Raw genomic sequence first — 24,521 nt, 5'->3', positions numbered from 1 at the left:
AAGGGATTAAAATGATTTTTTTTTTTTTTGAGAAAAGATGAATTATTATTATTATTATTATTATTATTATTATTATTATTATTATTATTATTATTATTATTATTATTATTATTATTATTATTATTATTATTATTATTATTATTATTATTATTATTATTATCTAAAAACTACGTTGTGAAGTGAAGTGAGATTCCGATGAATGAATATGGAACAATGATGTTTATGTTTTGTGGTTTGCGTTCTCTACTACAGTAATATTTATTAACTTGCCTTTGATTTATGTCTCTGTTATATCATAGAACATTCAGACTTGATCTTTACGTATACAGGTTATCGATATATTCCCACTTAAAGTTACAGTATACCATACTAGGTATTGACTATGGAATGGAATGATCATTTGGCATTTTTTAATGACAAATAGTTCGATATTGGCATTTTTTAATGACAAATAGTTCGATATTAACACGCGTAACCTATGCTACACTTGTATACTTCACTCAAAATTTGCATATACATTCGGCAGTTTTGTTAGGTAAAAACAAATACATACTATTAACACAACTTTTAAAAGCTTGGATTTGGGTGATGGGTGACCTTATTTGATGTGCAAAACACCTTGTCATGGAAAGGGAAACATGATAATGATATTATTGTCTGCCTCTAGTCTATTGAACCATTACATTAGATCAGAGACATTCACAAGTTCACATGGCTAAAAGAAAACCTTGACTCAAAATAATAATATTCCTGTACAAGATGACAATGAATTTATGGATGATCCTTGTTGCTGTCCGATTTCCCTATACGCTTTTCTTCAGTTTCTGATTTTGAACCCAAAAAAAATTCTTTCACAGTACTTTGTGCTGTAAGCAGCTGCTTTTTAATCTGCCAATAAGAAATTAAACCATCAGATCTAAGAAAAAACAATTCCCACATGTTTCTGTTAGATGATATGAAAATATATTTGTATTAACTTCAAATTGTAGTTTCTTATCCTAGAGTATCTTAGTATTCGGGTTAGACTTAATTCAATTCCAAAAGTTAACTCAAAGGGCGAGGATTATTCAAACTTTACAAGGACTACTTTGTCAATATCTTCAATTGTTGTGGGATCTCAACACACCACATAACGTTTAAGAATTGACATCTAGAGTGTGGACAAGAGAGGATAGCCCAATAACATATCAATCATAGGTTCATATACCACAATAGAAATTTGATAGTCTTCACCTCTTAAACTAGTTTTTGGGGATTGAGTTAGACTTAACCCAATTCGAAGATGGTTTGTGAGCCTATCCTAGATATGTTATTGGGCCACCTGATGTTGTCCATGTTCCAAATGTTTAAGGCGTGAAGGGATGTGTTTAGATCCAACATCAACTAGGGATGCAATATAACCAAAGTAGTCCTTACAAGGTTTGGAAAATCCTAAACCATTAAGCTAAATTTTGGGGTTGAGTTAGGTCTAGCCTGAATTCTAAGTAGTTCATCAATTCAATGTAACTTTAAAAGATGGTCCGTTTGAGTAAATTAGTATCCTGAATACCAACAAAGAGGTTTTAGAACCTTTCTAATGGTAAAGGATATATATTTGTCAACATTTGCAATGCCTCGGGTTATAATTCAATCCAACTGGCCATATGTTATACCTGACTTGATTTTCCAGACAAAAATGCAAGTCTAGTAAGCCTACTATGGTCCATTTTCTAGATTTAACTTTCATATATTTACAAAAGACAAACTATTGAAAATGGAGTCATATAACAATTTACAAAAACCTTAAAAAAAACATTTGGTTCGTCGGCATTTTTAACGAAAAAACAGAATCAGTGAAACCCTCGTGACCAAATGGCATAAAAGAAAAGAAATAGAGAATACAAATAATTCTAAAAACATAGCTATTGTTAAGGAAATTTTTATCCAGTCATTGTCACCTCTACGATACATGACATGAATATTGCACTCAATGCCTTTAGCTGCTATCCATCTCATCAAACACAATTCCCATACTTCACATAGCATGCCATCAGCTCCCAAAGTCCTTTTCTTTTCCCAAAAGATCTTTAGTTTTTCCAAAAGCTTTCAATTTCTTACAAGAGTTGCAGCATGATTAATGTGCTTATGGACCAAGTCCTACACAACATTCTTATTTTGGAATGCAACTTGCTAGGGCTGGACAACTTAACCGAACTTGCTAGAAATTAAACTAACCTAAGAGGAAAAACACGTATACCGGAAGATGTGATCGGGCGGCTGGTCTGCTGGTTAATAATGTTTAAATTTTGAGACAGTCTTAGACTCTTAGTCAGACAGGCTCAGAATTGGGTTAAACAAATCTGTCGGAACCTGAATGAACCCGACCGACCCAATAAGACATGTAGTGTTGCGAAGTTGTTTCTTAAAGTGAGGGATGGTGGGTTTATGAGTAAAAAAAAAAAAAATTAGAAACCTTAACACTATCACTTGTTCCATGTGCTGTTAAGCAGCCTCTCTTGTTACCATCCTATCCTCTTCATCACCATCTTCCGTTATTCTAAGCCATAGCCCTAGAATCATGAGATCACCACAAATCTGACACGGCAGCACAAATATGTGGCGAACTCACTGGTTCTTCATCTCCCACAAATCTCTATGAATATTAAACTAAAAACATGATCAATAGTAGGGACCCCAGCTAAATGCATATGTTAAGGAAAATAACATATGTTGGAATTGCCCTTGATCAAAATTTGGAAATAGAATGAAATAAAACAATAATATATGTTGAGTGAACAACAACATAACCCTAAATTCAAACTACTAACATTCATGAAGAGAAGGGAAGAGAGAGAGACTTACAGGGTCAAGAGCATTGGGTTTGGGGCCGTAGTCAGCGGTTAAGAGAAAGTAGGAAGCTGTAATAGTTGCAACAATTGTTAATCTTTTCACAAACTTGTCGGTTTTTGGGTTCATTAAACTCATCCTTCAGATTGTTTTGTGTACGAGGTTATGGTTGGAGTTCTGGATACACTGGTTCGCTTGTTTTTTTTTATTGAAAGTGTACAGATTTTTTGGTCAAACGAAAGTGTAAAGATAATCCAAAGCTCACATAAAAAAAAAAAAAAGTATAGAAAATCCAATTGTCAAACTCATATTCGTTTCTTTCAGATTTTTTTAAAATAAAACAAAATTTCTTTTTATAAAAACAAAATATTTTATAAAAAAAAATCATTTTTTACTCTAAAATGAAAATTCTATTAGAATTAACTTTTTCTAAAATCTATATCTTTTAAAATAAATTAATAAATAAAGAGATAGCACATGAACAACTTAAAATTTAATTTTTATGAATAGTAAAAAAAAAGAAATAACTTCAGATTTTCTAATTTATTTTAAATAAAAACATCTAGATTCTTTTAACACAAAAATTAACTATGGAATGATATCGACACGAGCCCACACATGTCCCTGCACATGGCGTGGGATGCATTGCTGCAACGACACTAGGTTCGTGAACATCAAGGACAACAAGATGGAGGTGAGCAACCCAAGAGTAGGGATTAGGGCAACAAGTCAAGACCAAGTTAGGTGGAGAAGTCCACAGGAGGTGAAGGTAAGTGTAATATTGATGCAACAATTGTCAAGGAACATGGATGTTATGGCGTAGAAACGCGGCTTAGAGGGAGGCATTTAAAGTATATATAAGGGTTAGAACAACATGGTTTCAATGTGTACCACAACCTTATGAGACAGGGGCAATGTGATTAAAGGAAGCAATAAAATGGTTTGATAACATGAGTTTGTTTAAGGTGATTACCAAACTTGGTTGTAAGCATGCTGTTGACGATATATCTAGGTGACTCAACACCAATTCCATGTTTTAAGCTATTCTTGAAATTTGCAAAACTTCACTTAGATTAACCAAAACTTAAGTTTCATAAGGAAACAATCAAATAATATACCCACTTGTTGGCAAGAGTGTTCAAATCCAAACCGATAAAAATAATCGATTGTTAAATGTGTACTTTATGTAGTTGGGATTCATACCTTAGTTCATCGTACCATACCGTAAAGATTGAAGCTCTTAAGTTAAACTAATCTCGTTGGTATGTATTGTTTTTAAAATGGTCTTGCTAACATGTGTATTTAAGACATTTGTTAAGAATAAAAAATGAAAACAATTTATAATTTTAATGTAAAAAAAGTTGCATTCTAATGTTTTAAAACGTTGAATTTTAAGATAAAATTTTACTTTAAACTTCTTATCAAATTCATTGAAGACACTTGTTAGCTTTTTCTTTTGAAAATGGTAACAATTGATGGAAGCCGAGAACCCCATCCACCACACCAAAATATCCTTGTGTTCTCAAATATCTTTTTCTTTTTTTGGTGGAATCTGTAAGGCATATCTGAAACGTGTAAAAACGTGCTTCACTCACAAAAACATTTACTAGGTTCTTTTAAGATTTTAAATTAACTAACCCACCAACCAATTTTTAACCAACTCCCCTCTCTTCTTCACCATTAATATTCTCAACACTCTCATGCTCTCCTCTTCTCTTCACCATCTCAATGTACCATCCTAAACACCAAACCAAACCAACCAAAACCACAAACCTAACTTCCCAATTCACTCCAAAATGCCACTCACACCTCATCCAACAACTAACCCTCCTCCCTTCCTCAAAATCCTACAAACACACACCCATAAAATGTTCAACACCTCCCCCCACTCCAATAAAAACCATAATCACCCTCCTCCGTACAATCCCAGACTGGGCAGACCAAAACCAAGAACGAGGAATGCAAAAAAACAGAACACTCTACAACCACACAAACTGGGTCACACACCGTTCCTCCCTCCGTCACGTGCGTCACTTTTTCTCTAGCTTCTCCTCGCGTGTCATCCTCTCTTTAGTCCCTCCTGTTCTCTTCTTCACTTCTTTCGCCGCCGTCATCGCCGCCTACAACTCCGCCGTCTGGTTCCATTACTTGCCGGAGTTTTTTCCTGTACTACGAGCTTCTTCACTTCCTTATCAGCTTACTGCTCCTGCTCTTGCGTTGCTATTGGTTTTCAGGACGGAGGCTTCTTATGCTAGATTTGTTGAAGGGAAGAAAGCTTGGACTGCTGTTATTGCTGCTGCTAGTGATTTTGCTAGACTTGTTATGGCTACTGTTGATGTCAGTGGGAAGGGTGATTTTCAAGTTAAGAAGGAGCTTTTGAATTATATCATTGCTTTTCCTATTGTTCTTAAGGTATTGTTACTATTCTCACACTCTTTCTATTTTTTTTATTGCTTTTTATTAATCATAGATATTTTTTGTCAGAGGAAAATATTGCTTTAGTTTTTTTAAGTTATCAAACACTAACATAGACACCAGACATAACACTAAGACATAGACACCAGTATTACATTAGTTGTAAGTGTCAGAAACTAACACGTGTTAGACACCAGTATTACATTAGTTGTAAGTGTCAGAAACTAACACGTGTTAGACATTAGACATTAGACATGCCTTCAATCTGAGGCTCTAAAGTTTTGGTATAAAAGGTATGAATAACATACACACACAACACTAACACGTAGACACCTGTAATAATAAAACATAAGCGATTGAATGTAAACACATAAGTTGGTGTCGTATTGTGTCAGTATTGGACACTTACATGTGTTGGACACCAAACACAATAGTATGTTATAAGCTATGGAACACAGGACACAACACCGATATGTAGGCAATGGGAAAATGGGAGTGACCAAGTGAAATCACACATGTCGGTGTTGTGTTGGTATTAGACATGTCTGACACCGGATGGCGGATACACATGTTCTGCATAGGTTATAATCCATGTTTTAATTTATGGTTGCTATTGCGTTATGATCCATCCTAGTATATCACAGTCACCTTTGTGAACTTAATCCCAATCGCATTACGGTTGCTGGGATATAAAAGACTTAGATTTCGTGGTCCAAATTGTTGTAACTATAGACTTTTTTTCTTTTTCTAACATAAGTGAAGTAAAATCTTAAAGTCGTGTAATCAAGAAGCTAATTCAACCTGGGTGTAAGTTGTGAATTGTTGGATTGTTAGTTATCTGAGGTCAAATAGATATTGGGTATTCTTCAATTTTGGTTTTCTTACTGATAGAGTGTTTAAATTGTTGAGGGTTGGAATGTTCGTTACTATGTACAAGATAGTTCAATGGTGGTTGAGATTCCATTTATTTTATTTCAAGGATGATTTTGAAGGGTTATCTGTAAGGTTTTTTTTTTCCTTCTTCAAAGTGTGAACAGTTGGGATTTTAGTTGCTCAAGTTCATACTAGTTCTATGTTTGTTGGCTTTTCATGTTCTTTTTCTCATTAATGATAGTGTTGAAATTGTTTTGTTCTGGGTTAGCATGTTGGTTGCTTAAGGTCAGAATTGTTTGATGGTTGTTTGAATTCCATAAAAAAAAAATTGATTTTTGTATGCTAATTTGGAAGGTGTTTGTTAGGTTTCGATCAAGTTGTGGGTGGGGTTTTGGGTTGGTAGTCGAGGTTGTTAGTGAAACTCATGGTGTAAACAATTTGAATGCAGTGACGTGTTGTGTCTAGGCTTGGATTCAGTTGCTTAAGATCAAATAAGTTCTATGTTTGTTGGGTTCTGGACAATTTTGGTTTTTTGTTATGTGTGTTCAAGTCGTGTATGTTTATGATTGAGTTTTTAGTTGCTTAAGATCAGACTAAGTTCCATGTTTGTTGGGCTTCCTTTTTTTTTTTTTTTTTTTCTCAACGGTACAGTCAAGGCTGTCTCCAAGGTTTTTTTTGAGTTGGTAATTGTTGTTGATGGGTGAAACTCGCCATTTTGTTCAGAATAGTTCCGTGTTTGATCGGTTTCCTCGTTTTTTCCCCAATGATATAGACTCTAGAGAAGCATGCATGCAAGGTTTTGTTAGTGTTGTTTAGCGTAACTTTTTTTAGTTGTAATTGATGGGTTAAACTCACCATTTGAATAATTTGAATGCAGTGTCATGTGTTGTATGGTTCAGACGTTGAGAGAGATCTTCAACATTTGCTAGAAGTAGATGATATAGCATTGATCATGAAGTCGAATCATCGACCTCGCTGCATTATTGAGTTTATATCGCAGAGCATTCGGCTACTAAAATTGGAGGATTCTAGAAGAAGCATCTTGGTAAGCGCACTTGTTGCATTTTAGTACAAAACTACATAATGAATTTGGGTAACGTTTTTTAAAACAACTCTTCAATTGCCAGAAACGAAAATTTATTTCCTTGGTAATCAGGCCAAGAAGTGTTGGATACAAATTTATTGAAATAAAACTTCACTCTATTAATTCTTTATTTTCAAACATTTCCCTATTTGCGGTACAGGAATCAAAGATCACTTGTTTCCATGATGGAATTGGCTTATGTGAACAGCTTCTGGGTATTCCAATTCCGTTATCATATACCCGTCTGACTTCAAGGTTTCTTGTCTTATGGCATCTGACGCTCCCTATCATACTTTGGGATGATTGTCATTGGATTGTCGTTCCTGCTACCTTTATCAGTGCTGCCTCTTTGTTCTGCATTGAAGAAGTATGTTCCTCACCTTACTTCAATCCTAGACTATTTAAATATATCAAATTATGATGTTCTAGAATCTGTTATGCTCCCTCCGGACTCAACCATCAGAAAATACCTACTTTCACACTTACTAAGGATGATAGTTTTTTTTTTAAGGATGATAATTATTAGTTAATAACATTTAATTTTATTGATTTCATGTAAAATACATTTACTAATCTACCCCTAATTATAATGGTCATCTGCTCACAATATTAAGTAATTAATTTTAGGGTAGTTTTGGAATAATAACATTATAACATTAAATGCTGATAGATTAATCAACATTTGCACTTTGCTCAAAAAAAAAAAAATCAACATTTGCTTATATTTGACTCCAACAAATTTAGACATTTTTTTGCTTATAATTGAGTCTAGAGTAGTGCGTTGTAGTTAACAGAACCAGGATCTTTAGACTATTACACAGTGTTTTATTCTTTTCTTTGTAATTCATCAGGTGGAAAAAAAATTAAGTTGACAAACAAATGTTAAAAGATAGGTGAGAATGATAGTGACAGTGCTTTTCATTTCAGCAGTTAGATTTTTGTGAGTGGACTGTATAATTTTTTTGGAATATCTTATGGAGTGTCTCTCCTTATATTAAATATTTGGTATATTATGGACTGCACTTCTGGTACTAAATTTAAGCCCAAAGCTAGAGACTTTAATTTGTTTTGCACTGATAGAAATTTGGAATTTCTAGACCATATTATTGAAATCACACAAGTTGCCAAACAGAACAGACTGTAGAATCAATTTTTCATCTGTTAAAATAGATTTGGTTGACTGCCCCAAATCTAAACTGAACTCTGCCAAAAGTAATTATTGAAATTTTCACTGTTAAAATGATGGATTCTTTAAAATGCAACTGCGATTAGCTAATTGAAAAATGTGAAAAATGATTGATGTAGGTTGGAGTTCTTATAGAGGATCCATTTCCAATGCTTGCACTTAATGATCTCTGCCAGAAGGCCCAGAAAGACATTCAAGAAGCCATTGCAACCGAAAATGTGATCCATGCGCACCTTGTTGCAAAGCGAAACTACCACTCTAAAGAGCATTCACCAAATGGCTGGCCTAGCTCCTAAATGGAAGAGAATTTTGCTTTGGATATCTTCTTCAACTTTTGCTTATGAGGTGGCTCTGTATGTTGTACTTGTATAGCCACATTAATTGTGGTTAGGAACTATATCATGTAATCAATCATGATAATTGTGCTACACTTGCACCAGATTGACAATTTCTTTAGGAAATTGCCTCAAATCTATCCATAGTGCTTTAGGAGTATATTCTGCTAATGTAGTGGGTCAGTATATATCACAAATCCATAATCATGTAAATATAAACTCATCAATTCAGATCTTAGTTTTGGTGGTTTATCAATGTATACTTAGTTTGAACTGTAGGTTTATGGGCATCGGCTTTTTGAACTGCTGTTTTCATTTTTGTTTTTAGAATTTTCCATCTTCCTATAATTGTTTCAAAGAGAGAGGGAGCTTTTCTCGTGTTTCTGTATCAATACGTTAGGAGAAAATCCAACCCTACGTCGAATTAGAGATACTATCTTGGTTCAAAGCAAGATAGATAGGCTAATTGAAGCCGCTTCAGTAAAGTAGTAAGGTAGTGCACAACAAGTTGGTGTATTGTATAAACAACCTTTACTGTAGAGCTACTTTTTCTTTTTACTGAACAAACAATTATAGGAAGATAACCCCCCTTTGATGGGGAGACCATTTTTTTTATTTATAGAACTTTCTATCACGGGGGAGATGACCTCCCTTCGATGCCGGCAACAAACCAGATAAAGCGAAATTACTGCAAGCATGAACCTCCTAATCACGTTCACAAAGTGTTTCAAGTCACTCTGTGTTCAGCACATAACCTTGACATGCCCTAAGCCCCTAACCTAGAGCACCCCCTTCTAGCTTGCACTCTCAATTTGAGGTTACTTAGGTATGTTGGCGATGACACACTCTTGGTCATCATTAAAGCACCCCGATATGTTTTCAAAATTAGCGGCAGATCCATAAATAATGAAGACAAAATATAAAGCTAAAATTGGTATAAACATGCACCAAAACAGAACCAATATATTTTTATTTTGAGTATGTAACAAAGACATTTGCATTCCAATGCTGTTTGTTCGGTTTTGGTGCCATGTTTATACCAGTTCTGGCTTTGTATTGCAGATTTTTTATTTTCAAAAACTGTAATATGATGTATATACATGTGGTCAGCAATTTGAAGGCATGTAAGCTACTCCATATTCCCCTCTAAAGACTGTTGCTTAACCATATAATTACCAGCCTAATTCCACATTTTCCGTAATTATAATTTGGTCTTAAAATATTCATTGAAAAAACTGCAACCATTACCCTCCGACTCATATAATACGTAGCAGACGAGAGACACACTTGGTGGTGTTAAACGAGTCCCATTGCTTTCATCTATATTGTCACAGCGACCACTTCTTTTTACATATTGATTTTGGGTGAACTTGGTGAAAAGAAATCATGGACCAAACTCTTAGACCTTTAACTTGCCTCATGCGTCCAAACAATTGAAGACAATGGGGGTTGAAGCAAAATTTGTTTATTTGCGATCGTAATTTATAAGGAAAATGTTCTTTCTTTTGGAGGAATGAGTAATTAATTGCTTTTCTAATCTAATCTCAAAGTGAGTAATTAATTGCTTTTGTAATCTAATCTCAAAGCATTCAGCTAATAGGTTTATAAAAGAAGTTATCAAGTTATTCATATACATAATTTAATGATTATCAAGTATAGGAGAAAGAATTTTTTTTCATATTTAATTTGATGCTTCACTTTCGTTTTATTTCCATGCTGTTATGGTTTCAGTGTGTGTAATGTTGAGTCAAGTATAAAGAAGGTGAGGTTTGTCATCTTAGTAGTGTACATGCCTAATCTTATATGCTTTCTTCCATCTGTGCATGTTCATAGTTTTAAAATTGGTCTGTAATTTCATGCAGTGTAGATGCTTAATCTTCTGGTTTGTTTATAAGAATGTCCAATAGGCAGTATAAATGAAGAAGTTGGAAAGGTAGGTATCAATTTATTATAGTTTGGAACAGTAGAAGATAGGAACATGTTTATATTCTCTACTCGAGTCTTCTACAAAATTTGAAGTGAATCCAAGTTGGCATACCCAGTTTGGTCCATCTATCACCAAACTCCAAGCAAAAAGGGTTAAAATAGGGCTGATTTGCAAAACTCATATAAAGAACTCAAGTTTGATCATAAGCTTCTAAGCATTTTTCTAAAGCTCAAGTTTAAGATTTGAGAGCTTTCAATTTTAATTTTCTCAAGTTGCTCATCTTATACACATATAAGAGCTAAATATAAGCCAAATGAGGTCTTTATGAGCAGTGAGTGACCTACAAATCTGGTCTAGATATATGATAACTTAGTCTGATCATGTGGTAAATTGTTCTCAAGCAACATTACCTTAGACACACTCTCACAAAACCACATGCAATGATTTCAGACTTGACATTTCATATTACATTTGAAATCCGTTCAATAAAAACTTATGAGTATATTTTTCTCAAATTTCAGAAATTTATTTATATTATTTGCAACAAAAAAAAAAAACTGTAGAATCAAAATCTGAGAATTAAAACTAGAGACAACTATGGCAACCAAGAGGTACCAATGAGATCTAACAAGGCAAGTATCCGAAATAACAAGAACCAAGTTTTATCCTTGTAAATGGCGTCGGTGAATGGATTAAACGACGCCATAAGGTTTTATCATATAACAGAAACTTAAAATCAAAACCAAGCTAAAAAATGTAATTGTAGCAGAGAACGGAAACCACAAAACAGATTGACATTCACACAAAATTTCACTTGTGGCTCAGGCAATTGTTGGGGAACTGTGAAGAGCTACATACTTTGAACATTCAAATTGAAATTTATGAGACAAAGAAGAGAGGCTGGTGTGGGAAGAAAAGCCATGACAGGTTCTGCACAAGTTTTATCTCTTTTTTTCATCCTCTCTATATGATAATATGAATGAATCAAAGAAAAATGGTAACTTTATTATTTTGTATGAAAGAAAAAGGGTGACCTGAAACCGTTTCAGCCAACAAAGAATAGTAGAATTTCAAATTGAAATGAAACAATCATAGCTAAAAGTTGAACTAAATAAGAAAGTGAAGTTCAAGAAGCAAGATACTTATATTCTAAGCAAGTCAAATTAGTGATAACCACTCAGCTAAGCAAGCAAATAAGGCACTGAAGTTATTGCAGTGAAATGAAGATCCAATAGTGATCAATAGCCATTATAGGACAGACATATCTTTTGATACGAAATATGTAAAATTAAAAGCATGTTCTCCAAATCATTTTGAGTGAAATACATATAGATTCATAAAATTAAAAGCCAACTCAATCATTTTGTCTAACCACCATCAATAAAACTACTTGCATATTCTTTCAGACCAGCAAAATAAATAGAGTAAAAGCAGAACAAAGTACCAATATTCATATCCTAAAAGTTCATGTTTCATATGGTCTTGTTGTCAGCTGTGACCAGACAAACCTTGCCATCTTTAATTAATTCTACTAAGTTGAAAAGATTAGGGTGGTGCAAAAGACAAAAAGCTAAAAACTCTGAGAAATTCCTTGTTCCGTTGAAATCCATTTCTGTCAAGTGGCTTCACCGTAACAACCTGCGTCTGCGTTGCCTGCAATGTAACACAGCACTTACTTAGGGTGTTACTCACAATCTTAATGAATAGGCTTTTTCCTTAACATAGTATTAAAAAGAGAATTTGGTTGAAGTAATACTTGACTTGTGCTTTTACTCCTTCCTTTTAGGATTAAAAATTTGATATAAATCAAAGAAAAACATTATAATGTAACAATTTATATACTTTTTCAATTTTCTATAAACAAAGAAAATGAGTGCAGAATTTGATATGATGATAATTATTAGACACAAATAGCTTGTTACAAAGAAAATCACCATTGCCGCCTGCCTGAGGTTTGAACCAACAATAATTTTAACATTTTTTGAGCTGCATCCACTAGGTTCTAATGTCAGTTTCACAAATTTAACAGTAATTGATGTGAATAGAACATAATTTTCAATGCCACCATTAATAGAGTTTACTATAACAAATGAAAGTGGTGATGTTTTAGATTCCCCAACTGGAACAATACAATTCAGATTTCAGCACATGCTTTGAATTTAAAATTACTTTCAATGCCATTAATATAGTTTCATATTGGACTAATAAAGTAAAAGCAGAACAAAGTACTAACATTAGTATGATATAATAAAAGGTTAATTATGTTTCTAGTCCCTATAAAATAGCGACCTTGTAAGTTTAGTCCCTACTTAATTTTAATAGCATTTTTAGTCCAACCTTAGTATGATATAATAAATAACATAGTAAAAGGGTATAAGAAGTAAGAAATAAGTTCTCTCAAAAAAAAAAAAAGTAAGAAATAAGTAACATATGTAAACAATTGGTAAGGTTTTTGTTTTATGAGCCAATAATATTTTCAACTGAGGCCTAACCTTGCAGTCTTCAATTCTGTGTGCGCTATCTCGAGTCGGCTAATTCTATCCTCAAGTTCTGCTATGCTTGCTTCAGATAAATAGCTATACCTTTCAGTTTGAGTCTCAGCTTGGCAGACATCGTCACTTGACATCCTTGCTTCCATGCTCCCATCCGCATCTTTAGACTGCACATCTTCCAAGACATGGTTACCATCCTCAGCAATAGATAGCAAAGGAGAAGGACCATCAACAGCCATATTTTTCTCAGCATTCAAACCATCTTCAACAGAATTATCAGAGCCGGTAACAATATCAACAGAGTTTTTCTCAGAATTCAAGCCATCTTCAACATCACCATCAACAATATCATCTCCCTGCTTAGCTTTTGAACTATTGTCACAAGACTTTCCAAAAGTAACAAGTTTAGGAGTAGGAAACTCAAGTGGAATCTCAGCATCAGCTGTACATGATGATGAACTTGCACTTCTCTTCCACCACGTTGCATAACGTGTGGTAACACCGGCATCAAAAAATCTAGATGGAATGAATAAACTTGCATCAGATAAGGGTCTGCAGTAATTTTTCCAAGCAATGGTTTCATTCTCATTGAATCTAGGCACACAAGCTGGAACATCTTGATCCATTCCAAATTGCATAGCAATTCTATGCGGAAGATATTGCTCAATAGACTCAAATCCAACTAGCTCGGAAACTCTCAAGGACATAACAAATGAGATAATTTTTTTATCCAAATCCTTCTTCTGCTTTTTCAGACCAATATCCAAATCCTTCTCAAGAGGTACTAAAATTCGATCATCTGGATAAAACATTTCACACTTATCAGCATGTTGAACATATGGACGCCAAAGAAAATCATCCTTGGCCGAATCCAATGCCAACCTCACAGTCACACTGTCAACTTTCAAGGGCTTAACCATCTTCCACCTCGACAGTAGAGGGTCTCCATTTTTAATCAACTTGGGTTTTGGTTGCAAATTTTTGAACCTCTCCCAAACCCAAACTTGAACTAAGTAAATGGGTGATTGTACATTCACCTCCACCTTGATTGGAAATTGAACACCTTCTAAGGAACATATTTTGCTATTAACAATTTTCTCCTTAAACAAACGTAAATCCCTATACAAGCTAGCCAAAACTGCAGGTGCTAAAGCAATAGGTTTTCCACGAGCAAGATGAACAGCAATAGGAAATAAAGAGGTTTTGACCCACAAGCTTTTATCAGGAAAAACAAAAATGGACAACCAAGTAACAATGAACGCTTCATGTTCAATTTCATTACCTTTACTATTAATGAAAATGTCCATCCATAACGACACTCTAGGTGCATTTGCTGTTGTCTCGTAAAGTCGATTTCTTGCAATGATGAGTTTAAGTTCAATCTTTCTCATTTCTGTTCCTTGAAGTTGAATGGAAACAGGATCACCAAAAAGAGAGTAACCCCCCAAAACCATAACATCCTCCAAAGTGATGGTTGCTTCACCAAATGGAAACACAAAGGTGTTTGTCTGAGAACACCATTTCTCAATAGCCTCATAAACCAAGTCATGGCTTTTCAATATGTGACTCTTAGTGCTCATTATAGGTTCAAAGATTCCAGCTTTTTTCCACACTGATTCATATTTAGGCTGAAGCTGATCAACCCAATCAACCCATTTCCTGTGTGGGTAGCGCCAACCAGTGAACTGGATTTTGAGTTGATTTGGTTGAAAACCAGAGGAAGAAGAAGATGGTGGTGGTGGTGGTTGGTTAAGTTGTTCATTTGAAAGAAGAGGTTTGAGAAAGTGTGCATTTCTCAAAGTAGGTTCCTTTGCAGCAACATTAGCATTAACAGAAGAAGGTGAAAGCATGAAACTTTCCTTCACCTCCATGATGGTGTTATCTTCTTCCATTGATGGTTTGTCGAGAGTATTCATGAAAAAGCTTCAATCTTTAATGATGATGGGTTTTGAAACTTGAAAGATAAAGAAAGAAAACACAAAAATGGGTTGAAATGATTTGGTTTTGTTTTCAAAAATGGTTTGCTTAATATGGTAGTGTAGTGCTGTGCTGTGCTGTGATCCTTACAGTTGTGTCTGTAGTAATTAACGTTGTTTGTACCAATCCTTCAACCAAAAAGCACACACTAAGGTAATGGGTTGGAATTGAAAACCCCAAATTGTCCCTTCACTCAATCTAGTTGTCCTTGTATGTTAAGGTACTGGTTTTGTTTTGTCGTAAAATATATAAATAGATAGACTTCATTTCAAAAAATGTGTGTAACTTCATTTCATAATGAGGTTAATATCTGTACACCGGCAGTATAAAACTTTTATATATGTGCATCTAATCAAATCATGTGATATTATAATGTCATCTTTTTTTTTTTTTTTTTTAAGAATTATAATGTCATCTTTATAAATCGAGTTTTAAAATACGTTCACAAATATCTACATTTTGCATGATTTGATTGGATACATGTGTAAATTATTTTATACTGTTTGTCGGTGTATACAAATTAAATCATTTCTTATTTATATAAAACATAAATAAGTATACTAATAGTACCTATCTGTTGTTCTCATTTTCACAACTTAGCAATTTTTCTTTTTAAATTCCTTTTTTGCCCCTTACATTCCACAATCTCCTCTTTTAATGGCTCATTTCATAGAACATTAAAACTAATGTACTGGTAGGTCAACATATTTTTATTACCATTGGTTCATTGAAATGGTTGTTTGTTACCTTTAGATAAGGTTTGTGTGTTTACAAAGAAATTGAAAAGAGACTAGTGTGGAATACATGTTTCACAAAAATGGAATGAAAGGCCATGACAGGTTGGTTCTTCACAATTTTTTTTATCTCCTTTCTCATTTTTCCTTTGTTACTCAGCAGAGGTTGTTTTGCTTTACTTCACTCTTCTGTCTCATATTTGTTTTGGGAAAAATTTCAAAGTAACCAAAAAAACAAAGAAAAATGGTTTTTCCATTATTTATTATTATTTTATATCAAATTACATATATTATTTTATTTTCTATAAACTGACATTTTTAATGCAATGAAAAAAATAAAAAAGTATGTCTGAGCCCAGGTTCGAACTGGGGACCTCTAGTGTGTGAGACTAGCGTGATAACCGACTACACCACCCAGACGCTTGTGATGTGTTGTTCCAATTATACTTAATCATAAGGTTAATATTTTATTTTATAAGAAATTTAATTATAGAAAATTATTATAGGACTAAAATCAAACAATTATTCTCTTATCTTGCAGTGCGGTTTTGAGACGAAATCCCTAATTCCGTGTTGGTGAGTTTCAATCTCCTTCATTCTTCTTCATAATTTACTTAAATTTCTAAACTTTTTCAATCCTGAAACCAAATTTGATTGACCCTTTTCGTTTTAGATCTCAATTTTCAACCATTGGTTTCGATTACATGGATAAACAAATTTGGGGAAAACTCTCTAAACCTAGCTTTAACAAATTCAATTGCACTGCAATTTTTTTTTTTGGTCGTGTAAATATTGAAACTTTGTAGAATAGATGTGGTATATATAATTAAATCATGTGATTTTAGTTTGATTAAGTTAAATGGTATTTTTTGTTTCATACATTTTGGGATTTTAGGTTGAATTTCAATGCTTGCAAAATGGATTAGACATAAAAGGGATCATTTTTCATTTCATAATATTATGTTTAAGCCTTATACATGTTAGTATGTTACATTGCAAAGAGAAAGAGATTAATTTTGTTTGAGGAAGAAATTTAAAAACTATCAACATTTGGATGAAAATGTTTAGGTCGTTGATATGTTAAGTAAAATGTTGTTAGCGTGCGTATTATTCGATCTGCAGTTTGTTTCGTGTGACTTCTGTTGACTTGATTGAGGTGAATATAACAAAAAGACCAGGTAATATGATTATGCTATGTCTTGATGAGAATATCAAGCCTTAAAAACGTTAAATGTGACATATCTTGAGCTTGTTCTTTTGACTTCGAGGGCTGAATCTATCATGAGTTTGTTGATTACATGTTAGAATTTCAGTTTGGGAACATGATGGCTTAGATGCTTGATATAAAATGTACACAAATGAATTGAAATGATGATTTGATGTTGGCTTTTCTGACATGTACATTTTTATTTTTCAGGTCTTCTGAATTAATACCAATGGAGCATTTAGATGACGGGGAAGCATCAGAAAATAACATTGATGAAGTAGAAGTCACTAATAATACTCCACTGATTTGTGGCCTTCCAGATGATATTTCTCTTTTGTGTCTGGCAAGAGTTCCTAGAAAATATCATTCGGTTTTGAAGGCTGTCTCGAAAAGATGGAGGGACTTGGTTTGCAGCGAAGAGTGGCTTTATTATCGTAGAAAGCATAAACTTGATGAGACATGGATCTATGCTTTGTGCAGGGATAAATTGGATCATGTTTACTGTTACGTTTTGGATCCTACCTCGTCAAGAAAATCCTGGAAGCTCATTCATGGGGTTCCACCTCACGTCATGAAAAGGAAAGGGATGGGTTTTGAAGCTTTGGGAAATAAGCTCTTCTTATTGGGTGGCTGTGGCTGGTCTGAAGATGCTACTGACGAAGTTTATTCATACAATGCTTCTTTGAACTCGTGGGTTGAAGCTGCTTCCTTGTCAACTGCTAGGTAAATATCCTCACGACTTTCCCTTCAGAAGCTAAGTTAATCACTTGAACTAATAAATATAAGAAAATATATATCCTATATTTTCCTCACCATTTTCTTTTACAATATTTCAAAACAGATCTAACATTTTTCGGAAATTTTGAAAATGCCAAAACATTGTTTATGAAAATCTATTCTTCCTAACTGGCTTCCCATGTTCTCTCTATAACAATTATTCACTGCGCGAGTATTTCATTTTCTTGTTAGCAATTTAAAATGAGTACATTTTAGAAAACGAAAACTGAAAATGTTATTTGAGTAAACATGGTCTTAGTATTTTACTTGGAAATAAATATTTGGATCCACAAGTTTTACTGTGAATGAAAATTGAAAATAAGGGTAGTGAGAATAGGGAAGAAGGAAAATTATGAGTTATGACTGTATCTTAAATCATATTTTGTCAAGTACCTTGTCAACTTCCACTCCTCCATTTGTTCCTTTCATATTTATATTTTTTTACGAAGAACAACCGCGAAGCTTGTAAATTAATGCTTCTAATAGTAATAGAATCTCCTACAGTTGCATTCTACATAGGTGGCATTATATATAATCTAGTATCTTAGTATTTGATCTTTCACATGCTTAGGCAGTCTTGAAGAATTATGTTGTTCCTTAACTTCGAAAATGTGGTACGAATCTTAATTTGATTTTCCTTCTCTTTTTTTTGGGGAGTTAGTGTTTTGACTATGAATTGTGAACCTTTTTTGTGCTAGTTAAATATCAAACTATATTATTTTGCACACAGTTCTGATTTACTTGAAAAATCTTTCACATGCTTGTATATTTGACTTGGCAAAATATCATTAATGAGGAACTATTAGTTCACAAATTCTTATTGATTTATGCTTGACTTGTTTTATATTACTACTATCGAGGAATAAGGTTATCCCTTCACGCCCAAAACACATCTGTCTTTTTCTAATTCATCTTTTTTGAAGCCTGCTAGGAAAGTGGAAGTTTTGTATTTTATGTTTAACTATTTACTATCTGTTTGGGTTGGCGGTGGGAAAGCCAAACCCACGTTTCAAGGAGCTACTTTCGTGGAAATCTAGAAGCTTGCTTTTCTAGCTTTTGCTGCAACGTGGTTTCCTACCGGCGTTTTGAAAGAATTAAGCCATTCCAAACACACACTTAATCAATACCTACTTTGGCCCCATGCTCTCTTGTTATCATGGTCAAAAAATTATCTCTACGTATTTTGTTTGTCAATTTTTACCTATTCAAAGCTAAAATTGCATGATATCATCATCTGTCATTAGCCCCTACTGTAATATAAGAATCATGATTCCTTCACATTTTTTTTTCCAGGTGCTACTTTGCTTGTGAAGCAATGGACGAAAAACTATATGCTATTGGTGGCATAGGTTCAAATTCAAGTGATCCTCATTCTTGGGATACTTTTGATCCTTCCACAAATGGTTGGACATCTCACAGAGATCCTAATATAGTTCCCGAAATTGAAGATTCAATAGTTATGGACGGCAAAATATACATCCGATGTGGTAAATCTCCTTTAACACCTCATGTGTATGCCGTTGTATACGATCCATCAAATGGCACATGGCAACATGCAGACACCGACATGGTTTCAGGGTGGAGAGGTCCTGCAGTTGTTGTCAACGGAATCCCTTTTGTTTTGGATCAGAGTTCGGGTACTAGGTTGACGATGTGGCATAAAGAGAGACGCGAGTGGATACTGGTCGGTAAGTTGTCACCGTTGCTTACAAGACCACCCTGCAAACTTGTTGCAGTTGGTAAAAGCATTTATATTATTGGAAAAGGGCTTAGCACTGTGGTTGTTGATGTTGGTGATATTGGAAATATGGGAAGGGCGATACCGGGTTCTTCTATACCGAAATTAGTCTCTGATCACAATGTAATTAGTTGTAAATGCTTGTCAATCTGAAGAGTAAATTATTTGTATTATAGTGTTCAGATACACGTATCATTGTTGCATAATACTTTTTTTTTTCTTTCTTCATTCTTTTGTATGATGATTTTATTAAGGTTTGAATTTACATGAAGAACTTGTTGAAAACAATCCAAACCTGTCACCAATTGTGACAATGTCCCATGCAAATTTTCTACTTTTTACAATTTGAGTAACAATGAATGAGCAATTGATTTTTGTTGAGGCACATAGATGTGTGGAAGTCCACCTTCATTGTTCACAAATAACATAATTCTTTTACATTTTTTTATAAAACTTATTTTCAGACACCTTTTATTTTATTCTTTCATGTTTTTACAGCATTTATTATTAGATAAAAACTAATAAGAGAAAAACATATTCAAATTGCTTCTTTGATTTGATTACTAAAAAAGTGTGGTACAAAAGTTTCTTTCTTCTTTTTTCTTATTCCACCTTTTGATTCTTTTTTGACACTAACCTTGTGAGTATTATTAAGTTATAATATTTGCTTATTTTTTCTGAAGAAATCATAATCTTTGCGAAACAATAATAATAACAACAACAACAATAAGTGTTAATAATTGGCTATTAGATGACACTATTCTTCCTGTAAAAAGGTTTCATACCATAAAAAATGCAGATTATTTCATTTATGAAACACTTTAAATGTTGTTATTGATGTAAAGTTATCCTTACTAAGATTACACCGATGTAGAATCCTTTTGTTAATAATGAGATAATCAATGAACAGATAACAATTGTGAAAACCAGAGAAAGAAGAGATTCTATTCCTAAATGAAATAACCCCACTATTTTATGCAAGAAGGGGGATTTTGTTGGCCATAACTAGCACCCTTAACAAATAAACACACATTGTTTAGTCTTTTACTACGACCAGAAGGCCGCAAATTAATATCCTCCACTCTAATGTTTTGGCATGGTTTATTTGAGCTGCATTCGAAGCTTGCTGCAACTTTTGTATTTCCACTTCCTCTAATATTTTTGTAAGCCACATTGCTTATTTGTACACTTGAAACCCCCTACACAAAATTATTGTCAGAAATTATTGTCTATAGAGAACTCAAACTTATAAAAGACTAAGCTGGGTATAAAAGAATAATATTCGAACGTAGAATACATGTACATACCTTTTTGGTGCACGGAGGACGTGGACAATAATCTTGATCAATGACAATGGGATATTGAACATTATCCATCACAATATCTTCATACACAAAATTCGAAACAACCAAAGTTTTCTTCAATTGAGACTCCCACGATTTGATTCTAACACCATTACTTGTGCCACTAAAGGTACAATTCTTAACAACAATGTCATCAATATCTTCTTCACCTTCATTCTTACCAAGACTTCCGACACTAATTCCATGACCAGGACCACAAAAAACATCTGAAATTCGAACATTCCTAGTACCCGAGAGCATAGCAATGCAATCATCACCGGTTCCAATGTTCACACTTGAAATATTTATTCCATTTGACCTCCCTATTTTGATACCATCTGTGTTGGGGCTATCATTGGGGGCTGTTATTTTCAGTCTTCTAAGTGTCATGTTTTCACACCCAAATAATACGAAATGACTTTGTTTGCTGTTGATAGATTCCATGTGATGGACATAACCATTGGCGATGAAGTCAAATTTCATTGTCTGTCCAAACATATCCACAAAATATATAAAATTTTAATTAACACATCTGAAACGAACATTATCTTGCTAAAATAATTATAGTATCAAAAAAATGTATTTTTTTTAAATAATGGTAATTTACAAGTATAAAAAAGTAGAGTTTTAAAAAATGTAACCTTTTGTATATTAGAATAATTATTAAAAACTTTACATTTCTTATTTCTTAACTAAATAGTGGTCAAAAGAACAAGCATTAAGGTTGTTTTACTTCTATACCAATGTTTGATGATTTATTTCAATTTCGATTTTATCATGATTTTGATTTTAATGGTGAGGCAAAGTGATCCTAGAAACTAATTAAACATGACAATAATGAAACATACTTTCATTAAGAGATAGAGTGTTTGTATTTCGGTCCAAATCTCTACTTTTTCCATACTCTATCTTATCGTTTTTTTTTGTTAACCCTCAATTCCCAACAAAATGAGCTTTAGTAATCTGAAATTCAGATACTCATTAGCCGCTTGAGCTCAATCACATTGTTATTGTATATTTTACAATTTATATTTTTTTTCCTCTTATTTTGAATAAAACGATAAGTTATTTTTTTATTAAAAATTAAGGGATAAAAAAAAATTAAAAATATATCTGCCACATCAATTTCATAGGGTATACATTAGTGATAATATTGATTTGTCAATATAAAATGAACTTACAGTAGGAAGAGAGCGACAATTTGAATTCTTTTTGCAATCATTAATTTTCCAAGCAGAAGATCCTTGACCATCCAATCTGCCACCTCCACCAACAGTCAATTTGTTAACATATCTAAAATTTATCCAATTATCAGTCTTAAATGAATATGGATCACTTGGAGCTTTCAATAGTCCTTCAATTTTAAAGTTCATCCAAGCATTGCATGGACCACTAAATACAACTTCCTTAAGCATATATGTCCCTTCTGGGATGAAAACAGTTGCTTTTCCATTCCATCTGCATGCATCACTCCATGCTTTTAAAAATGCCTTCATAAGAAAATAACAAACTATAGTTAGCTCATCAAAATCAAAATTGCAATTGTATGAAGATAAAAGAAATTAAAAGAAAAATGAGAAGGAATGATCATGTAAAATTACCACACTATTGTCCGTATTTCCATCAGAACGTGCACCATAATTCTTCACATTGAAAAGCTTGTATTGACGGCGTGCTTCTGCAATACAAACTAGTAAGCTCAACACAAACAAAAATTTTGCGCCCATTTTTCAGGTTTTTTATCCAACCTATGGTACTTTGGTTCTGACTTTATGAGATTAAGTACACTACTTTATATAGTACTTCTAAGAAATTAAGTGGATTTTATGCTGATGATTTCTTACTCATAAAAAAAATTTGTTGATGATTTCTTACCAAAAAAGAAAATGCTGATGGTTTCCATAACGTTTCAATAATAACCTATATAATTATTCTTTATAAAAAAAAAAACTATATAATTATTCTTTATATTTTTGGAAACATTAGCAGTATCCATATATATCAATTAAATTAAAATACTTTCCATAAATAAATGTCAAAGAAAAATCTAATATTATGGATAATTATTATCCAGGGATCAATTTTAGGAGAATATTTCATTGATTAGATGCCTTTGATTGACTGAAAATCAACGCTTGTACGGTTTAATTAATAATTGGATTGGATCATGTTACAATTAAGGAACAAAATAAATTAAAATAATTTAAAAAGAAATAAAGTTTTTTTCTCAATAAATAAACAAAGTATTGACTATAAAGATTTGGTAAAAAAAAAGAAGGTAGTATAGAGATTAACTTTGATACATCCGTATCCGATCCAATAAGTTTAATTTTCTTAACTAAATTGCAGTTTTGATTTTGAACTTGATCCCCCATAATAAATTCATGGGTCTGCCCTTAATGATAGTGTGATGATTTTTTACACTTTCTGCTAATCATGAATTGTTAATTTATTAAAAAAAATTAATTTTAAAGAAATTGACTTTTTTTTATATGGAGATCTCATCTTCATTTGAGAGATAAAGTATTTTTTTAAAAGAAATTGACATTTTTTTTACATAGAGATCTCCTCTACATTTGAGAGTTAAAGATTTTTTTTTATATACTTTTTTATAAAAGGATGTTGTTGATTATTTATTTCTTTTAATTTTTGATTTTTTTTTCTATTAGTTGGTTAATGTGTGTGTGATGAGATCACTTATACATATTTATCTTACACTTGTCCTCGTGAGCTTAGTACAACAAAAAAAAAATTAGTTTTTTTGGTTAAATAGTTATAAATTTAATTTATTTTAATGGTATATGGATTTGAAAATTTAATTTTCTAACTGAATTTCACTTTTCAAACTTGGTCCCTGGACCCCTAATAAAAAACTTTGGGTGAAAATACTTTATACCGTTTACTAATATAAATGTTAAATTATTAAAAAAAAATAACTTTCTTGGCATAAAAATTGACCTTAATCTCAACTACCTTAAATTGAATGTATTAATAATTGAAAAACAGATTCAATGTCTTTTTTTTACGAACAGGTTCAATGTCTTTAAACATGAAAAATATTATTCATTTCTAATAATTAACCATTATTAAAACTATACTCTGCATATTTAAGTATTAATAAAACAAAAAATTACTAATATATAAATATCAAATTTTCTATTTAAAAAAATATATAAATATCAAATTTTTAGTTTTGAAAAAACGTCTAGAGTCTATTGGGCAAGACCAAGAAGTTAGCTTATAAAAAAAGCCCCGCTTGATAACAATCTTTTCATAATGAGCTTATAACTTATTTTACGAGTTTATAGCTTCTTTTCAGATGTTATTTTAAGTAGTATTTGAGCTTATAGCTTATAGTTTATTATCTTTTGTTCCACTTTTACCGTTATTATTTTAACTAAAATCATATTTACCCTTTATAATTTAGGGAAAAACTAACTTGTGTCCTTGAGGCATAAGTTAAGAAATCACATGATATGAGAAAGATAAATTAAAGAATTGAAACAAAAGAAGGTAATAAATAATTAAGGTTATAATAGAAAAAGTAACATTAATGTTTCATTGATATTGTAAAAAGACGTATAATATAAGACAATTTTTTCTTCCC

General features: G+C 32.7%; 5 protein-coding genes and 1 non-coding gene across 6 annotated transcripts; 2 read left to right on the top strand and 4 right to left on the bottom strand.

Moving 5' to 3' along the window:
• Positions 1–627: 627 nt before the first annotated feature.
• Positions 628–3,075, bottom strand: LOC146897758 (uncharacterized). Its single transcript, XM_085734582.1, has 2 exons — positions 2,842–3,075; positions 628–888 (listed from the first exon to the last, which is right to left on the bottom strand). The coding sequence occupies exons 1-2, from the start codon at positions 2,962–2,964 to the stop codon at positions 772–774; spliced, it is 240 nt and encodes a 79-aa protein (XP_085590708.1). The 5' UTR covers positions 2,965–3,075; the 3' UTR covers positions 628–771.
• A 1,369-nt stretch (positions 3,076–4,444) lies between these two features.
• On the top strand, positions 4,445–8,997 carry LOC146897757 (voltage-dependent chloride channel 1, chloroplastic-like). The gene is made up of 4 exons (XM_085733146.1): positions 4,445–5,238; positions 6,992–7,159; positions 7,359–7,565; positions 8,504–8,997. Exons 1-4 carry the CDS (start codon positions 4,555–4,557, stop codon positions 8,678–8,680), a joined length of 1,236 nt encoding a protein of 411 aa, XP_085589272.1. The 5' UTR covers positions 4,445–4,554; the 3' UTR covers positions 8,681–8,997.
• Positions 8,998–11,881: 2,884 nt separating this feature from the next.
• On the bottom strand, positions 11,882–15,284 carry LOC146897756 (uncharacterized). Its single transcript, XM_085733144.1, has 2 exons — positions 13,139–15,284; positions 11,882–12,299 (listed from the first exon to the last, which is right to left on the bottom strand). The coding sequence occupies exons 1-2, from the start codon at positions 15,052–15,054 to the stop codon at positions 12,272–12,274; spliced, it is 1,944 nt and encodes a 647-aa protein (XP_085589270.1). The 5' UTR covers positions 15,055–15,284; the 3' UTR covers positions 11,882–12,271.
• A 911-nt stretch (positions 15,285–16,195) lies between these two features.
• TRNAV-CAC (transfer RNA valine (anticodon CAC)) lies at positions 16,196–16,269 on the bottom strand. Its single transcript has one exon. It is a non-coding gene; the product is annotated as a tRNA-Val (tRNA).
• Positions 16,270–16,381: 112 nt separating this feature from the next.
• SKIP4 (SKP1 interacting partner 4) lies at positions 16,382–19,859 on the top strand. Its single transcript, XM_085733145.1, has 3 exons — positions 16,382–16,425; positions 17,267–17,779; positions 19,127–19,859. Exons 2-3 carry the CDS (start codon positions 17,286–17,288, stop codon positions 19,722–19,724), a joined length of 1,092 nt encoding a protein of 363 aa, XP_085589271.1. The 5' UTR covers positions 16,382–16,425; positions 17,267–17,285; the 3' UTR covers positions 19,725–19,859.
• Positions 19,860–20,379: 520 nt separating this feature from the next.
• Positions 20,380–23,177, bottom strand: LOC146897753 (exopolygalacturonase-like). The gene is made up of 4 exons (XM_085733143.1): positions 22,516–23,177; positions 22,096–22,404; positions 20,879–21,400; positions 20,380–20,770 (listed from the first exon to the last, which is right to left on the bottom strand). The coding sequence occupies exons 1-4, from the start codon at positions 22,639–22,641 to the stop codon at positions 20,540–20,542; spliced, it is 1,188 nt and encodes a 395-aa protein (XP_085589269.1). The 5' UTR covers positions 22,642–23,177; the 3' UTR covers positions 20,380–20,539.
• Between the last annotated feature and the right edge of the window lie 1,344 nt (positions 23,178–24,521).

This window comes from Medicago sativa, chromosome 8 (genome assembly GCF_051527215.1).
Source record: "Medicago sativa cultivar Bolivia chromosome 8, Bolivia_mono, whole genome shotgun sequence".
NCBI lineage: Eukaryota > Viridiplantae > Streptophyta > Magnoliopsida > Fabales > Fabaceae > Medicago > Medicago sativa.
Note: the sequence above shows the minus strand (reverse complement) of the source record. Positions and strands in the feature narration are given on the sequence as shown.

What these genes read in the sequence shown, in the direction of transcription:
- LOC146897756 (XM_085733144.1), bottom strand. Translation starts at nt 15,054, where the DNA reads ATGAATACTCTCGACAAACCATCAATGGAAGAAGATAACACCATCATG. An exon ending in ACAGAATTGAAGACTGCAAG is followed by an intron (nt 12,300 to 13,138) that starts GTTAGGCCTCAG and finishes GTTACATTGCAG; the next exon opens with GCAACGCAGACGCAGGTTGT.
- LOC146897758 (XM_085734582.1), bottom strand. Translation starts at nt 2,964, where the DNA reads ATGAGTTTAATGAACCCAAAAACCGACAAGTTTGTGAAAAGATTAACA. An exon ending in AACCCAATGCTCTTGACCCT is followed by an intron (nt 889 to 2,841) that starts GTAAGTCTCTCT and finishes TCTTATTGGCAG; the next exon opens with ATTAAAAAGCAGCTGCTTAC.
- LOC146897753 (XM_085733143.1), bottom strand. Translation starts at nt 22,641, where the DNA reads ATGGGCGCAAAATTTTTGTTTGTGTTGAGCTTACTAGTTTGTATTGCA. An exon ending in ATTGTCGCTCTCTTCCTACT is followed by an intron (nt 21,401 to 22,095) that starts GTAAGTTCATTT and finishes ATGTTTGGACAG; the next exon opens with ACAATGAAATTTGACTTCAT. An exon ending in GTCCTCCGTGCACCAAAAAG is followed by an intron (nt 20,771 to 20,878) that starts GTATGTACATGT and finishes AATTTTGTGTAG; the next exon opens with GGGGTTTCAAGTGTACAAAT.
- LOC146897757 (XM_085733146.1), top strand. Translation starts at nt 4,555, where the DNA reads ATGTACCATCCTAAACACCAAACCAAACCAACCAAAACCACAAACCTA. An exon ending in CTTTTCCTATTGTTCTTAAG is followed by an intron (nt 5,239 to 6,991) that starts GTATTGTTACTA and finishes ATTTGAATGCAG; the next exon opens with TGTCATGTGTTGTATGGTTC. An exon ending in ATTCTAGAAGAAGCATCTTG is followed by an intron (nt 7,160 to 7,358) that starts GTAAGCGCACTT and finishes TTTGCGGTACAG; the next exon opens with GAATCAAAGATCACTTGTTT.
- SKIP4 (XM_085733145.1), top strand. Translation starts at nt 17,286, where the DNA reads ATGGAGCATTTAGATGACGGGGAAGCATCAGAAAATAACATTGATGAA. An exon ending in GCTTCCTTGTCAACTGCTAG is followed by an intron (nt 17,780 to 19,126) that starts GTAAATATCCTC and finishes TTTTTTTTCCAG; the next exon opens with GTGCTACTTTGCTTGTGAAG.